This window comes from Salminus brasiliensis, chromosome 1 (genome assembly GCF_030463535.1).
Source record: "Salminus brasiliensis chromosome 1, fSalBra1.hap2, whole genome shotgun sequence".
Taxonomy (NCBI): domain Eukaryota; kingdom Metazoa; phylum Chordata; class Actinopteri; order Characiformes; family Bryconidae; genus Salminus; species Salminus brasiliensis.
The window spans coordinates 39,952,174-39,969,916 of record NC_132878.1 but is presented as its reverse complement, the minus strand read 5'-3'; the positions used below and the strand labels follow the sequence as shown (position 1 = coordinate 39,969,916).

The 17,743-nt window shown below is 38.8% G+C and overlaps 1 protein-coding gene across 2 annotated transcripts in view; it reads right to left on the bottom strand.

Annotated features, from left to right (window-relative positions):
* The window catches only part of fig4a (FIG4 phosphoinositide 5-phosphatase a), a 72,857-nt gene extending 55,867 nt beyond the window's left edge, over positions 1–16,990 (bottom strand). The window contains exons 1-8 of one of the 2 annotated variants that reach the window (XM_072679546.1): positions 16,889–16,990; positions 15,683–15,786; positions 13,934–14,032; positions 13,139–13,262; positions 6,047–6,203; positions 4,375–4,425; positions 2,393–2,541; positions 1,884–2,012 (exon numbers count right to left, since the gene is read on the bottom strand). In XM_072679546.1, coding sequence (XP_072535647.1) covers positions 1,884–2,012; positions 2,393–2,541; positions 4,375–4,425; positions 6,047–6,203; positions 13,139–13,262; positions 13,934–14,032; positions 15,683–15,745 — 772 coding nt within the window. In that variant the 5' untranslated portion in view covers positions 15,746–15,786; positions 16,889–16,990. The remainder of the gene's footprint in view (positions 1–1,883; positions 2,013–2,392; positions 2,542–4,374; positions 4,426–6,046; positions 6,204–13,138; positions 13,263–13,933; positions 14,033–15,682; positions 15,787–16,888) is intronic. The other variant, XM_072679553.1, reaches the window with a different exon arrangement.
* Between the last annotated feature and the right edge of the window lie 753 nt (positions 16,991–17,743).

The following is a 17,743-nucleotide window of genomic DNA, read 5'->3' as shown; positions in this document are numbered from 1 at the left end:
AGGAAAGGTGAACTGCTGCCTGCACTGGAGATTATTTCAGAGTGAACAATAACCATGAGAATCACCAATCACCTCTCCCTACATGCCATGGCAAAACAGCATGCTGTGAATAGTTGTTTTGAATGTTAGTGAAATGGCCTGCTCCTGTCAAAACCAATGGTTTATGAACATTGTAAGTGGAGAAAAGCAACAGACTCTTTGACGGAAGGCAGAGGTCTATGTTGCAAGACTATGACCTACTCTGACCTGAGCACACAGGAATCAAAGCCTGGCCACCTTGGAAGGGCGACGTTCTCTAAACCTTTATTCAGAGGTGCCATGCACCTCCTTCTATCTGGACTTGCTCCTGTAATCTGAGCCTTTGTCCTGTGTCTGCGATTTTTACAGGAGAATAGCTTGACTTCCAGGAATCAGTAGCCAGCCTCTGCGCCTGCTGAGAGCGTGCATTTATCACATAAACAAAACAGCTATCCGATCAAAATCCCTGGAGATTCAGTGCCCATCTTTAGCCTACCTAGAAAGACTTCTCTCTGGGGTGCTAAAAGCCCTGAACACATGCATAAACATACACGCATTAAAATGTGATAACTAACAAGGCCTAAGTGAACAAATGAACACACACACACACACACACACACACACACACACACACACACACATTATAACTCAAAGTCTCTGTCACACTTGTGTATGAACAACTTGAACCCTCAATTAAAGTAAAAGGTTTCTTTACCTTGCACACATGCACAGATTACTGCCATGGGCCAAGGGGCAATATCTCAAATGTTGGTACATTTAAAAAAACAGCACATGTACACGTGAAAAAGCAGAAAACATGTGTTTTGGCATGGCTTTAGAATTGGGGGGGAGGAGGGTGTTAATCTTTGCAGATTAGGTGTGCAGCTCCCACAGAGTGTGCACACAGCACAAAGGCAGATACAGTAAGCTCATTTCAGTTTTCAACTCACTGCTCACCTGGCAGGCGCACAATAATGACAGAGAGAAAAAGAAAGAGAGAGAACTAGAGAAAACTGCAGGAACTCTTTTAACATTTCATTTAAAGAGGAGGCACCTGATCAGAAATTCCAATTTCAGATGCTTGTGGGAACAACACGTAGTTTGTTAAATGATGAATAAAATGCAATTTATAGAAATTGAATCATTAATTTCTTGTAAAATGGCTCAAGATTTGGCTGACACTTTCAAATGCAAGGCATTCTGCATGTTGATCTTTTACAGCTAAATAATATTCTGCTCAGTATTTTTGACCATTCTTGTAAATATGAATGCCTAATTTGTTTGGTACGTACAAAGTCATTGGCATATCACAAATACATATTATTTTATGTTAAGTTATCTGTGATTCCAAACTTTCGAAACAGAAATGTACACATGGCACATATACACAGAGGAAGAGAGAGGACTGTGGCATTGCATTTCATACGGTTTGAAGGCTCATTGTGAATTCCACGTGTCTGTGGGAGCTAAACACACCTCCCCCAGGACCATGAGAGAGATGAGATAGAGAGACAGAGAGTGAGAAGGGGGTCAGGCAGAACGACGAGACTGAAGTGCATGAAAACAAACTAAGGACTGGAAGGGAAAACATGTAATGCCATAGCACAGCTCATAAAACAACCCAGAATAAAGCAAATGAACAAGTGGATGAAGTGGCAAGGGGGATTGAAGGCATAATTATGAGAAAAGACTTCTGCGCTTAGGTTAGTGAACCACAGGCACTGAACACATTCAAAAGGGTAAAAAACTCTTTATCTAAAAGCAACTTAATGTTTTAAATAAAAGTTTAGATACATGTGACTCAACCTACAACAAACCAATGATCAGACCAGGTGTGCAAGGTGTGCACACACACATAAGGATACTAGACTGCCCACAGAAGCCGTGGATGATGTACATGAGCCAGTCTGGATGCACCACGTCCTTAATCTTCTCCAACAGACGACTGTTCCACACATATTTGGCATGGGGTTCATTCCTCAAGCCATGGACAACTGAAACACACATACATAAAATGGGAATCAAGGCATTTGCAAAATGAAATTACCCCATTAGGTTTTAAGTCATTAGGCCAGTTACGAATTGTTATAAGGAACTGAGCTGATGCACTGAACCCCGAAGCATAAACAGTTAACTCTTTAAACCTTACTAAAACTCAAAAACCATGTGCTCATTTGTGATGCCTACAAAGCAAAGAAAGGCTATAAAAAGTTTCTGTCCATGTGTATGAAAGTACTTCAGAGAGATTATTTAATACAAACAATCAAGAGTACATACAGTGAATTCTAGACAGAAAATACAAATGACACAAAATTACAAACAAGACAGGAGAAATATGTGGTCGAACGCAAAAAACGGACATACAGTTACAGACCTTGTGTCGGAAGACCTTCATCCTCAAAAATATCAAAGCTATCCTGTTTACTGCTGCTGGTGTGGAGCTCCTCTACCTCCCCGGGGTCATAAGGGGCTCTCAGCAACGTCAGGTTATACTGCAAAGAGTGGCTCAGGTCGTAGCTGTAACTACAAATCAAAAGGTTAAACAGTCAGAAACTGAAATAGAAAAGGCTTTTTACTGGAAAACAAAACAGTATAGATTCTTTAAGCAGAGAATGCTAAACAATTGGTAATATATATATATATATAAACAATTATTTACTGCTGACATTTCAAACAATGTCTGTGCATATAGAGTGTGTAGATATAGATGTATGCATGTGCTGGCACACCTCCAATCTGAAGCTAAAGAAGCTTTTGTGACTGACTGATATGACCGTTATTTGTCAACTATGAAGTGTTAAGTATGACTCAGAGACAGGGCAGAATAGTAGTTCCCACAATAGTAGCAAGGTGTCCAGTTCCTGAGACAGTAAGGCATCCCCTAACCATCAAACTGCCACCACCATGCTTCACAGATGATATAAGGTTCTTAAAGGAGATAAACCTTTCGTCAGGTATAACAGAGCCTACATTATCCAAAAAGCTCCACAAGCAAGATTCCCAAATTCAGAATGAGACATTTACAGTTTTTTGGTTAGCAGTGGTTTCCATTATTCTGCCATAGATCCCTTTTTCTGCCCAGTACATTTCTGATGGTTGAGTCATCAACACAGCCCATAGCTGAGGCAAGTGATGGCTGCAGTTTATTCAATTGTTCATTTCTGTAGGATTGTACACCTTGCACTTAGAGTGAGTTTTTTTTAAGGGGGGTTGTTATCCACTCCTGAGAAGATTGACTACTGTTCTGAATTTTTTTATGGGGTGGAATGAGTTACAACAGACACTGTAAATACATGGGTGTTTCCTAAAATCAGCACAAGGTTACAATTATTCATCCCCTCAATATTGCTCAATATTCCAAATGTCTTTTAACTTAACATGGCCTCTTAACGCCCTGTAAGTGACGATGACTGACTACAGCTGGTGCTCAGTGCAGATCTGAGAATGATGATTGAAAATCTACACAATTCTATTTATTTTTTGCTAGGTGTAGCCATTTCGCCATGGTCTAGAAGAAGACCCACAGTGTCGGAGAAGAGCAAAATTGGTTTGGACAATCAGGAACAACCAAATAACTGAAACCTGCTGGAACACCAATGTTACTTTACAGTCAAGTGAGTTTTCAACCACTGCGAACTAAGAGACTCCTGCTCCAAAACTGATGCTGAAGTTGACCATTAACCACATGGACTAAGAAAAAACTTTCTTGGACACGTCATATGAGACAATGATGTTTGGAGAGGCAAAGGCAATCAACGCCTAGAACACCAACTATTAGACATAGTGGTGGTAGCAACATGTCTTGGGGCTGCCAGTAATTGGTTCATTGCAAGTGGACTACCTCACGATTATTTAGCATGACCTCAAATCATCAGCTAGACAATTAAAACCGTGGCCCAATTGGGTTATTTGGACATGTATGAGCTCCATATGCAAACGCCAACACAACTTCCTTCCACACAAACAGATAGAAAAAAGAAGCCTGGACACGTGAGCACATTAAGTGGATTTTATGGCAAGTTCTTTCATCATATGTGTGCTCCTTTTAAGACATACACACACACAAAGTGGACGCAAGGACAAACGGCTGCACTCCGGACACAAAGGTAACTCAAGAACATCTAGGATCAGTTGTGTCACCGCAGTGATATGTATCAACTCCATGCTCGTTACCCAGTTACACAGACAGAATAACTCTGACCTCAGGTGCTGCTAAATTAAGACTCAATCATACTTTGTGTTCTGAACAAGACGTACAGAAACACACACACACACACACACACACACACACACACAAAACATGGCATGACACGTGGCATCCTGCTTGCTCCATTACAAGCGTCACAGCACACCTACCTGAAATAGAAGTTACTGGACAAATCCACATTTTGGAACATCCTCACGTATCTGTGGAGAAACAATAAAGGGTTGCAGACATCAAAACTAGGGAGGAAAACCATGGTAAAAAGGCGCGGAAAAGGACAAGCAGTTAAGACGCGTGACATTAATTATTATTATTAATGATTATTCTACTATGGCTACTAATATTGGGGAAAAACTGACACTGCAATAGATTTTTCTGTCCAGGTTACATATTCTGATATAATTAAAAAAAAAAAATACAGCAGAAATGACCAGATTTCACCAGAAGTCAATTATCCAACATGTCATGATATTAATAATGCACTGATGATTTTGGGCAGGTATAATCTGCATCTGGTTATAGAATATGAGAGCAGTGTAAATTGCCCTTTTGTATTGGCAGTAAAACAGTTCTGTGACATGCTTATGTTTATGTGCATGTGCACACTGCAATAATGATGCTGAGACCATATACTGTGCAGCCCTATATGCAGCTACAATTTGTCTGTGCCACTGTAAGAAACAGTGGGTTTCCACAGACAAACTGTGAGATGGTCATTGATTTGAATAGAAAAGGTAAATCTAAGTCTGTGTCCAAATCTGAAAATATATCATGAAATAAAAATCAAATGAAGTAAAGCTAAGAGGACTATATTGGAAACACGGACATCTCTGGTACCAGTGAGTGAGGTACCCAACACTGGTTAACCTTGTTTAAATGACTGTTTTACTGCTTAAATGTAGAACAAGTATGAGTGCAGTGTGCACAATGCAAAATCTATATAGCACATAGGTTCACTGAGAATCTGCCATAAATCCTGCACATGGATGTAGTTGTCTAGCATTTTCTACTGTGTACCCACAAAGACTCCAGTCTCAAGTTTAAACATGGTAAGGTAACCTTTTAGAAAAATGCAGCTGACTCTGCTCTGCAGTTTGAGAACACTTCATAACAAAACAACACCATGGGTGTTAGGATGCAGCACGTCTGTTTATTCATAAGGAAGTATTACCAGCATGTTCAACATTTCCATGATTTTGCATCCCCTCTTTTGCATGCACTGTGAGCGGATGCATACAACACACTGTTACTGTCAAATTTACTTGTTTTAAACATGCATGGTTGCATCAGGTAGATCTTAATGCTGGTACAACCATTCAACGAATAAAATGAAACATATCTGAAAATTAATTCTGGTTCCAATTGTCCAAACGCATCTTAGTATTTAGGGGTGAGTCGTTAACGTGATGCCCATCTGACTACTTAAGAATCATCTTTGTGCTACAACGCTAAAAACCAACCACAATCTATTTAGGAAAAACTGATACAGGCTTAGGAGATATCATTTATGTTCATTAATGCTGTTTTCATAAAGTATGTCATGAAGTCATGAAGTATTTGGCTCCTTCTTTTAAAGAAATAGCATCCACACCATGGCAGCTACCCAAAGTCAGGTCACAATATTACCTTACAAGAGATGTGTGAATTACCAGTACGGGTCAGAGTGATCTATGTTTGTGGTTCACAGAGAGACTTAAAGACCGAATGCACAAGGTCACATAGAGAGAGAGAGCGAGAGAGAGAGAGAGAGAGAGAGAGAGAGAGAGAGAGAGAGAGAGAGAGAGAGAGAGAGAGAGAGGGGTCAGGGGGTAGGGAGAGACTTACCTGGCCTCATCTGGGTGCGTAACTCTTACTGAGTCATTAGGGATATAGATCATGTTTGTATCTTCTATCTTATAGATGGAGTGACCCCCAATGTCGGCCATCTTGCGGCGTTTGGTGATCAGAATAACGTAGTAGCCTTCTAGGAAACGGACGAAGCCTGCAAGAAGGCAGAGAAATACATTGCAACAGGGGAAACTCTGAATCCAAGGATCCATAGACCCCCCACAGATTTACCATTATCCAATACATTATAAGAGTTTTTTAGGCAAATCATGTTTTTTTTAATATTTGGAATTAGAGCTCCTCTCCAGTGATGTGTGGCTTTTGGCTTTTAGAAGTCCACATTGGCTTCTCATTTATGTTCCTCATTCTTGCTTTTGAATGCAGTTTTTTGGCAGAAATCATTGGGGTTTTGAAAGTGAAGGTAATTGCAGCCAAAGGTGTCCTGTGAACAATGAACAGGATTTCTGGTTTACCACATAGTACGATAAGGTGATTAGCATATGACGACCAGAAAATGACACTTCAATAGTCAACAGTCCTTGATTTTTTTTTTTTATTTGAGCTGAATTAATTGCTGAGTGTAGCAATGTTGTACAGGCTCATGTAAAATTTATACTGGTTCAGAAAAACAATGGCAGGCCCCCTGGCTATATGTTATGGACCACTGGACCATTGTTTGAGAGTAATAGCGTCACTAGACAAATCAGACCCATGATAACAATAATATGCATTAGGGCTGCGATATGCTGCTTTTTTTTTATCTGTATCTCAATTTAAAGGCTGCAATGCAGCATCAGAGCCTTTTTAATGAAGTGAGATGTAGTGTTAGGAGCCTAAAATATGTTTCTCTGAGGAGGGCTTGAACGATACAGTCCATACACAGAAAGCAAATACCTATTCGACTAGAAGTCAATTAGACTTTTGTAATTAACAAAACAGCCTACTACACTAAACGCTGACTATTCCTAACAGTCTTACATGTGAGGTCATGTGTCTGCAGTGATCCAAGTGGCAATTAACATTTCATTATTGTTATTTGCAAGAACAGTAAAATGGCCATTTGCTTAAAAGAGAGGTTAAATTATTGGGTTTTTTTATGCATGTATGCTAATTCTAATAACAGCAATATGTCATTTTAATAGAAAACAGTTTGCAATACTTTTCCGTAAGACGTAAACCAATACAACATAATGTTAAAAAAAAAAAAAACTAACTTTGCATATAATGCTATAGGGCTGCTTGCCATTACTGATGGACCTATGAATTATGGATTACACCAGCAAATTCAACAGGATAATGTCCGAGCATTTGTCTGTGAACTGAAGCTCATGAAGGTCATGACTGCTGCATGATCACTTTACAATCAAGTACAAAGAAATGGGTAAAACAGAAGTAATTCAACATTTTCAACTTAAAGTCATCTTCCCAACAGAAATCCATGAACCCAAAAAGAGCAGTTCATGCAGGTTTTATAAGGGGAATGGGCCAAAATTCCCACAAGCTATTGTGCAGGATTGATCTCCTGTTACCGGAATTGTTTGGTTAACATTATTGCCCGAATTAACTGAAAGGTTCACATACATTTTCCTGATAGACTTTTTTTTTCTTCATTATATTATAGTGTCCTGGCTATTACATCATGAAATCTGTTTTCAAACTCTGTTTTACCATTAATAAAACATTCATTTAGTCCGCTCATAGTCAGTGTCCTTCATATCAAAAACTAGGCCAGTCACAAGCTTCTATTGAAGCGCTGTGTCTCAACAGATACTGTACAAACATAGACAAACATTATTATAGCACAAAACAGATCAGCCCTGCACCAGTCTGGGGAAGCATTATTTTATGTAACACTCCTAAATTACATGCTGAAGAGCACAACAGCTCATTTCCCGTCAGACTTGTGACACAGCTGTGACACAGATTCGCCAATCATGACTAACCAAAAGTGCCATATTATAGTGTTTACTGCTCATAGGATGAAAGAGACAAGTACAAAACCTCCCAAATGTTTTATTATCATATGTTCCAGGCCAAACACATTAATGCTAGCAAGCAAAAGTTAAAAAAATGTGGGCACTGTCAGCGTGTAAGTGCCTGGTAGTCGTGCAACCTTAGAAGTAGGTCCATCGTCATCAGGCCAATCAAGTGTTTCATGATACACAGTGGACTCGGATGGTCTGTTTACGATGTATATGTGGTTGTGTGTGCGCGCCACTTTGTTCCGCTCAGAAGAGCTGTTCGGTGTCACTGCATGGTTGCATAAGGCTTAATTATGTTTTTTTTTTTTTTGGGGGGGGGGGGGGTTTGGGGGGCAGTGAACAGGAGCGATATTTGTCTACAAGGTAGTTTGGGCTGTGAGCCAACATTTTTTGGGTCAATAGCCAACACCATCATCTATGTAGGTCAAGACTTAGAGCTTCATATTGCTGTCACATTTGCCATTCATCTCAAAACCTGACCCTTTTGCCATCATAGAGGACCAAATCACACCAGTCATCACAGAGAGGTTAGGGGAACTTATGGGCTTGTCATTCTACTCTGTCATCGGATATTTTAAAGAAGTTAATTATATAATTGTATTATCAATGTAATAACTGAGTGACTACAAGACACAAAGAAAAAGGGAGTATGTTTACGCTCTGATGTAAGTAGAGAAGAGTGATCTGAATAAAGGTCTATGTGCATAAATCAAGCAGGCATTTTCTCTCGATTTCATTCTCATCATCAGTGTGAATGCCCCCCTCCACCCCCCTCTTTGCACCACCACCTTAACTGGAAATTAATTACCCACAATAGCCCAAAAACAATTTAGAAAAAAGAAAAAAAAAAAAACTGATGCACAAAAGCCTGATTTTCCATTATGTATTTAATAAAGGTGCCATAAACTGGACAGATGTATAATAATAATAATAAGGGTCCGGTACATGGAAATGAAAATCCTGTGAACACTTCATGTCCAGCAGAACCTGTAAAACAGGCAAGTTCTAAAACCCATAAACAGTTACATAACAGTCCTGACTGGGTCCTGACCAAACAGTCCTGACTAAAGCCTTACTATACTGTCAAATAGCTGTGACAGTCACTTGGTAAAGATTGTGGGTTTTGATACTTTTAGTCCGTTTACTCAGGCAAGCATGCATATCACTTTCAGACTCTGTTAAAGGGAAACACTGCTATGTGGACCAGGCATTGTGAATGCAACTTTTCCTGTGACAGCGTCCGCCACAGGGGAGCTCAACAGCAGCGCAAAGCAAAGCAACAAAGCTAGGAAAGCGGGTATCTGTGCTAGGCTTTATCCCTATCTCTAGCATCATGTCTTTCAAAAAACAAATTGGACCCAAGAGAAGGCAATTTTTTTATGCAAGCCGAAGGGATGGCCCTTCAATAATTACGTAACTTAACAATTCTACCACGTTTAATGATTTCAAGACAAATGAACAAGAAAACAGGTATGATAGGGCGTCTCTCTATGTGGAATCGGTCCAACATTGGAGCTGGAAATGCGCACAAATACAGTGCTAAACAGGGCAAAGTTTTGAATCCCTGCATTCAGTGTCTCGTTGTCTGAGAGATTTCCGACTGAAAGACCACTCCGCAGTAACCAAGCCTCTCTTCAGCAGAAAGAATTAAAAGGCTAATCTAACCAGCTGTGAGGAAGGAGATCTGGTCCAAAGTTCACTTCAGTGATTAGAGCAAGTTTAAGTTATTTGGGTCAGATAGGAAAAACAGTGGTGTGGTGTTCAACTGGGGGAAAAAAAATGGGGTTTCTAAAGAAGTCAGTTAAGTATGGTGGACGAAGCCTCGTGGTCTGGGGGATGTGTTCTGCAGCAGGAGTTGGACCAGGGAATTCCTTCCCTGCAAAGTTCCCTGATCTCCCAGTCAATCAGCATTTTTCATACAAGGCGAAGCCCCTTGTCACACTGCATAAAAGGTAAAGGTAAAGCATAACTTAGAGCAATGTAGAGTCTGCAGTGGTGAGCTATTTTACAGTGGAACATGAAAACGTGGCCATCAAACTGTGTTTCAGTCACACTTCCTTAAAACGTTTGTCTATTTACTGCAGGTTCTGTCCGCCACCCAGTTCAGTTGTACTTGTACTCTTCCATTATGTCTGTGTGGGGAAATATACCTTCGCTATGTCTTTTATCCTGAATGATGGCTGGTGAGTAACCAAGCTATCGTGGAACCACTCTGTTCTACTGGCAGGAGCAACACACACACACACACACACACACACACACACACACACACACACACACACACACCTTTCTTTGGTTGTAAAACCAGCACTGCATTGTGCGTTCAAAATACACACGCTATATAAAAACAAATCCTAGCTCATTCCCCATGCTATAAAATAGTTATTTCACATCAGTAGGCAGAAGATATCAGCTCAGAGTGTGTACCACTACACACACTGCACAAACACACACGTCACATATAAAGTGATTTAATTGCAGCAGTTCATCCATTTGATTATTTTCAGGGACATTATAAGTTATAATTTAAATCCTTCTTTAAATAAAAAACTATTTAAAAACCTACAAAACCTAATATCTCAGTCCAAAATTATTTTATCTTACCTTGACTGCATGGCTAAAGTACTTACAGAAACAAAAAGATAGAATTAGTATTGGTCAAAAAACAGAAAGGGCAAAAAAACTGGATGAGAACAATCCTAACTGAAACTACAAAATGTCCAGCCCCAAATCCTGATCTGAACTCAACCATGAATTTATGGAAGATGACTGGTGGAGTTTCGGTCAAGTTATGGCTAAGAAATCCACTACACTTACTGAATTGTGAAAAATAATAGAAATAAAAAAGAGTGGAACAAGTTCAAACCAGATCAGAGCAATGTGAGAACTTGATGATGTCCTGCAGGTGCAGATTTGCTGCACTTATTTAATGCAATGGTCTGTATACCTCCAACAAAATTCTGAAACCATGTACCCCTTATAAATATCATTTGAACAATGGTTACTGGTCCTGAATTAGTTTTTTTAAACACAACACATTTACTGAAGAATGCATCAGAAGCAGCCAATTACTGTACAAATTCACTGTACACATACTTGCCTACTCTAGAGCATGCAAGTCATTGTACAGGTGGCGTTTGATGGAATTCAGTTGATGGCAATTCAGTGTTACTTTGGACCGCTAATTGTTTCAGCAATTCATGTTTTTTTTCCAAGCATGGGGTCTAGCTAAACCTGAATATGACCCAGTCAGAAAGTGCAGGAAAGGTAAAACCTGCACAGCCTGACTTGCCCCCATGTTCACAACCTATTCATTTAATTCCCCTCTATTCCCATTTCTTTCTAGGTCTGCTTGCAGCGACCTCCAAAGTTCAACCTGACATTTCCACCTGTAAGACCAAGAGAACAGATGAATGGAGAGATAGATGCAAAAGAAAAAAGGTAAATGACAAACCCTCTCAACACACTCAACAGTGTAAATGAACACTTTGGAAATTCAGTCTGAATTATATAAGAAGAAGAAGAAAAAGAAGAAGAATCAATAAGTAAGAAAATAAGGCAATTAGTAATTCAGTATGTGAACATGCACATTAAATCAAGCCAAAAGCATGGGAAATGAATACGGCTTAATGACTAAAGTGCACTTTTCTCGAGTTCACAAAACTATGCCACAAGACAGTGAGACAGCTGGAGCTTGATAGAGACAGAGCAATCAAAAACCTTCTGGAGGGAAGAGTTGTATTAGTTATGTAAAATCTGGGTCAACTAACAGATGCAGCCCACCAAAGGTCACCATGACAAACAGCACAGACACGCCAAGGCAAACACAGGATAAATATAGTGATATGACGACTGATCACTTCAGACCAAGCTGATCTAGGATCATCCTAATGTCATGTGTTTATGGTTAAAAACTTGATCACCGCACATCGAGGCTTACAGGGCTAAAGAACTCCCTCTACTTTCATGACTACATTTTTTGCAATGTAAACAGAACACATTTATTTAAACATATGTTATTGATTATCTTTGGTATCAGAATTTTGCTTCCTTGCTTTAGAACTGGAGATGCTAGGCTAACATTGCTAACCAGCACTGGACTTAGACAGTCACCAATCTCATTTCCATGAATACATGCCAACATGAATCATTATTTTATTATTAAAATAAAAACATTAGTTTGTAAGATCACTTTTAGTTTATCTTACTAGCTTTAAGACGCAAGCAACCTTAAAAAAAAAAAAAGTAGCGTAAAATACATTTCACAGCATGTTTTATTATCAAAAATCAGACAGAAGGGAAGGCGGTATGCTTGCAAGTCAGATGAGTAACTGAGGCTTACTCTGTACTGGAGATAATGAGCTAACATCACTATCCAGTACAGCGTGAGGAGTAACGCTAGAGTGGACTTGTCATCCTCTACACAAAGTACAGTATCATGAAAAAGTGTTTTCGCCTCTGTATGAATGTGTGTGCATTTTTAAACCATGACTAACATTACTTAAAACTAATTAGGTCAAATGACCTTATGCAGAAAAAAGTAATTGCCCCCTTACTTCTGGTGGCTTGTTTCAAACGGTTTTGCTAGTTGTAAGCGTCTCACAACGGCAGATATAACGGGGCCCATGTCACCCAAACCTCCACTTTAGAAGCATCTATCCATAACACATTGTTCCAGAATTCAGAAGGATCTTCTAGATGGGCATTTATTTACTTCTTAATTCCACATTTTTTCACACCTTAAGATTACCTTGATATGTTGTATACTTATGACTTGTGCTTTTTGTTTTATTACAGTCCATTATAAAATCTGATGAGAGAAAAATGTACACAAATTCAGACAAGGTGACAAAGTATTTTCTTGACACAAGATGTTCTAAACCCATCAAACCTAGTTGACATCAGCTGGGATAGTTACAGCTGCCGGCAAAAGGTTGAGGCAAAAGTTTGTTAGCTAGCACTGCACTGCAGACTTGTCATCTTGCAGTAATGTCAACTTTACGTTTCGTTTGTGTTGCAGTTGATTTAAAGGGTAACACTGTTGTGAAATTTAGCATGATCGCTTAGCTAGTGATGACCGTCTTTACAAATCAGATCTGGTTCTTACCCACAATGCCGAAAGCAGACACTGCCCTGGAAAGGCCAGAGGAGCCTTTCTGTCCGATCTTCGTGCGGTTTCCCAGATCCAGTCTCCCCAGGAGCTCCCGGACCTCCTTCTGACTGTATACATGCTAGAAGACATCGACACAACAACAGCAGAGATATTATTTATTTTTATTTTATCAAATTAGCTGTAATGTAACTGTCATTGCATACATTAACGAGTAGACGTATTACAGTGGCACTGTACTAACCAAGATGCATTTTTCATTGGTATAATTATTAGCAGCAACATAATGTTTAATACTTGATATTTTACGTTTCAAGAGGCAATATAATTTTAACTTGGAACACCCTGTACTGAGTGGGCAAGATGGCAATATGAATTGTTATTGCCCTGTTTAACTGGAGTCACAGTGTGTAATCCTGAATAATAAAAAAATTGACAGCATTTTTCATTTGGCACTGCTGATTTTTTGCATTTGTTTTGTATCTGTTCAAATCTCATAAAAATGGCCAAATAATGATAGTTTAATGTATCATTATATAGTTTGCCATATCATTCACCTTTTAATGCTTTTAATCAAAATGCAATTCTCACCATCACTCTACCACTCACACAACTACCCACTCACAAGAACAACACTCCAGAGTCATTGCAGAGCACTTTCTATGTATGTGTCCAATCAGCTGGGCTACAGAGCTGTGTTTGCAAAACAGAGGTGAGTAATTGTGCAATATTCCTCAAAAAAAAACCGCCATTACGTAACAGACTCAAGTTGATTGGCATGGAGAAACCTACTTTATCATCAATAATGACCAGGTCTCGGGGTTCAGTGCGATCGATTTTCAAGACGCGATGCTTAGTTTGAGCATTATTACTTCCCACAAGAAAATATCTCTGAGGAGAGAGAGCATAGAAAGGCATGTGATTTTCATCAGATTCATTAATGATAGGAGGTAGAAGTAAGACAGGATCACATGTAATCCTTTAAGGAAATGAAGTATGTATTTAAAAAAAAATGTATTAAAAAGAGGGAAACAGACAGACAGTGACATTTGAACAGATTCATCTTTTGACAGTTCATCTAGTCAAAGTCTCTGGTCAAACCCGCCTGAAGTGACAGTACTATAAAGACCTCACCGTGTACAGCATGTCCAATCTGCCAGCATAACAAAGTGTCTTTTATTTTGTCACTACTACATCATTTCTATATGAATGTTAGGCTCCACAAAAAAAGGATAGTAACAGTAATGTTATTGCACAGTACTGACTGGCGCACTGTTCTGTACGCACTGTCCTATTAAACTCATGGGTGCCTGTCACACATCTCTGAGTTAAACTCACAATGGAGCAAAATATCGCTTCTTCAGCACTGTACTGCTCTGTCTGCTTTTCCTCCTCACTGTCAGAACAAAACTCTGGATCAACATTTTACTGTTTGTTTCTACGCAGCATGTGTGAAAATTTCATGAACCAGCGACTAGTAGAAATCCTCCAAAATCACTTGAAATTAAATTGAATTGAATCTTTTCACCTTGACTTCCATTGTAAAGTTACCATTTTGGAGATTTCTGAGATTTAATTCTGACAGCAACAGTATGCTTTTGCTTACCACTTTTACTTATTTACATCAACTACGTAAATAAATGATTATGCACAGCATTTGAATAAAAAGGATACAGCAGCCGGATACAGATGAAAAAATGCTTTGGGATAAGGTCATTTAGCATTCTATGCAAAGATCCTAGGTCAGTTTAATGGTTAGACTGAAAGCTAACACTGGACAAATTCAGTGCTTGTGGCACCAGGACACCTTGGCAACATTAAGAACAATACATAACATCTCTAACAGTAATGGACTAACTATTAGTTACTAAATTCCAGAACCAGAACTATTTATGATTTTTTTTTTAAATAAAGCAAAAATAAAAAGAAATGATGACACTAGTGCAGTACTTTGCCTCTCAAATAATGAAACAAATTTATTTATGCCAAATGTCCACTCTAGAACATAACTGAGAACTAAAAGTGAACTGGTACCCTAGAAAAAAAAATGACCTACTTTCACCTTAAATTAAGTATCCGGAAGTATCACCATAATAAAGTCATTTACATAACTCGAGTTATGCTTGGAAACGAAGAGCAGAAAGGGTCAACAAAAAGAAACGGTCATATTATTGCACTGTACCAGGACAGTCTCTCAAAGCAGCTATAGACTGCCATCCAGTGTACCTGATGTGAAATGACTATTTACTGTCATTGCTTATATATAACAAAGAAAAAAAGCATCAAGATTGCTGTTTCTAAAGCTACAAAGTCATGTTTTAGAACTTAATATCAGGCTTAGGGTTCATTCTGAACTATGATTAACATGCTTTTAAATATTGCACAGAAGAGATAAGATGTTAAAGTTCATTTAGACCTGGGTATTGGTTTGTCTGGTAAAAAAAACTGCTTCTACAGAATGAGTGGTTTGGTCATACACTCTTATTGTTTATTCGTAGTGCAAAGAAAAAAATAATAAAAAATCAGGTCACGGTTACGTACAGCTCTCGTCTCATACAGCACAAACTTCTGCACTCCGCTGATGACAGCTGCTGTCAAAGGCATGGTGGTGATGGAGAGTCACTAATCCTGGCCAAGACACGTTTCTGAATCAAGACAAAGACATTTGCATTATATTAGTAACACTATTTCGCTAGCAAAACATTACTGGTGACAAATGAACCATTACACATTCACACACACACACACTTTCATGTAAGAATCTATTGTTGGTAGCTTCCTCTGTCTGTCACGTCCAGGTAGTTTATCCAGTGCTCCTTTTAACTCTGAACTTGTGAACTCTGCTTCTAGGTGTTTATCTAGAAGTGTCCTTGTCCTTGTTTGTGAGGGCAGTGATCTCTTCTCTGAACTTTCTGGACAACTTTTTAGCCAATTTAGCCATATTTTTAACACCACAGTCTACAAACCCAGAGTCAGTCCAGGTATTTTGATGGATTTCATTTCAGGCTAACCTGAAGAAACTAATGACGCCCTTGATTTGCCACCTGATTTGTGAATGTGTCTTATGAGGGATTCTGTTAAGAGGGTGGAATAATTGTTGACTGCTGTGGTTCATTAAAAATATCAGTGTGAGTTGAATGTGGAGAAAACACTCATACTATTAGCCGTTATTAAACTGGTCTTTTGATAATTTGGTCAATTATCTGTCTGTACTGAAATAATTTACATCATAAGAAGTGTGAGCTTACACGCTGAACATAATTCATACTAGATGAAAAACTAAGCGAAAGAAAGATGATGTAAGAAAATGCAAGCAAAATTATGTTTTTAAATAGAAATAAAGATTAGGGTATAGGTTGCTGGTTTTCACAGCTTTTCACAGCAGCTTAACAAAAAGATCTTAGTGAGTGCTCTATCCATTATCACTCATAACGTGTAAACGCTGTAATGCTGCAAATGCTCAGTTGTGGAGGAAACGCTAAGCTCTCCCTGATCTCAGAGTCAGTACAAACACGAGTCTGCATGCAGTTCACTGACTCGCAAACTGAGCTTCATGCTCACTTAACGAACACGCTAACGTCTCAGACGACTGGTCGTGTGTTTACTACAGCCTGGATGAATGCACGGGCTGCCTCGAGCAGGGCAGCTAACTGACACCGCTAACGACAACAATCCACTGAGCTCTCACGACACTACGAGCGCTGTGCATACGACAAAGACGGCACTCAGACATCAGCTCAGACTTACAAATAGTGGACTGTGTTACTCCATTTCGCTCCAAATCAGTCAGAAATGTTAAAGTAACTTAGTGGCTGAAGGGCTGCGAAAACGCTTGCTTCCTATCAGGTGACAACAACTTCAGCTGATACGGGTATTCAGCGGGGCCAAAAAGCGTTGAGAAAAGCGAAAGTGAAATTGGGACAAACGCGCGGATTTGTTTAAAAAAATAAATAAATAAATAAATAAATAAAAAAAAAAAAAAATATATATATATATATATATATATATATATATATATATATATATATGCATCTCTACGTGTATGGCAACAATTTAACTCCAATTTAATTAGCTGAATCTGTAGACTATGAGAGCCCGCCAGGACATGAAAGCTGTAAGCTGTGATTGGCAGTCAAGGTTATTTCACCACAGTGATTTATGAATGCTCCCAAAGTTCAAATATTAGCACAGTGTTGTTTAAATTTCAATAATATCTTTTTTGCATTATAATTATAATATTTAGTATTATTCAAGCAGTTGTTTTGAGAAGCTGTCATTTCTGCAACTAAATGCTCTAAATATCAATATTTATATTTGGAGTATTGGGGAAATGTTGTCCATGGTTTATGAAATACAATGCAAATGTTAATTCCCCTAAACACATTTCCTATAAATATTAAAAATATGAAAGAGAAACTGATCGTGCCGGGTGGCCTCTTAGTTTTACCGGAGCTATATATATATTGGTATATTGGTTGAAGCTAGTCCATGCTGGTTAGTCCTGGTCTCGTGTTGGTTTAGCGTATCAACCAACACGATCCAGCATCCCAAAAACTACATATTGTCCCCACTGGCTATCACAAGTCTACACAATCAAACAGA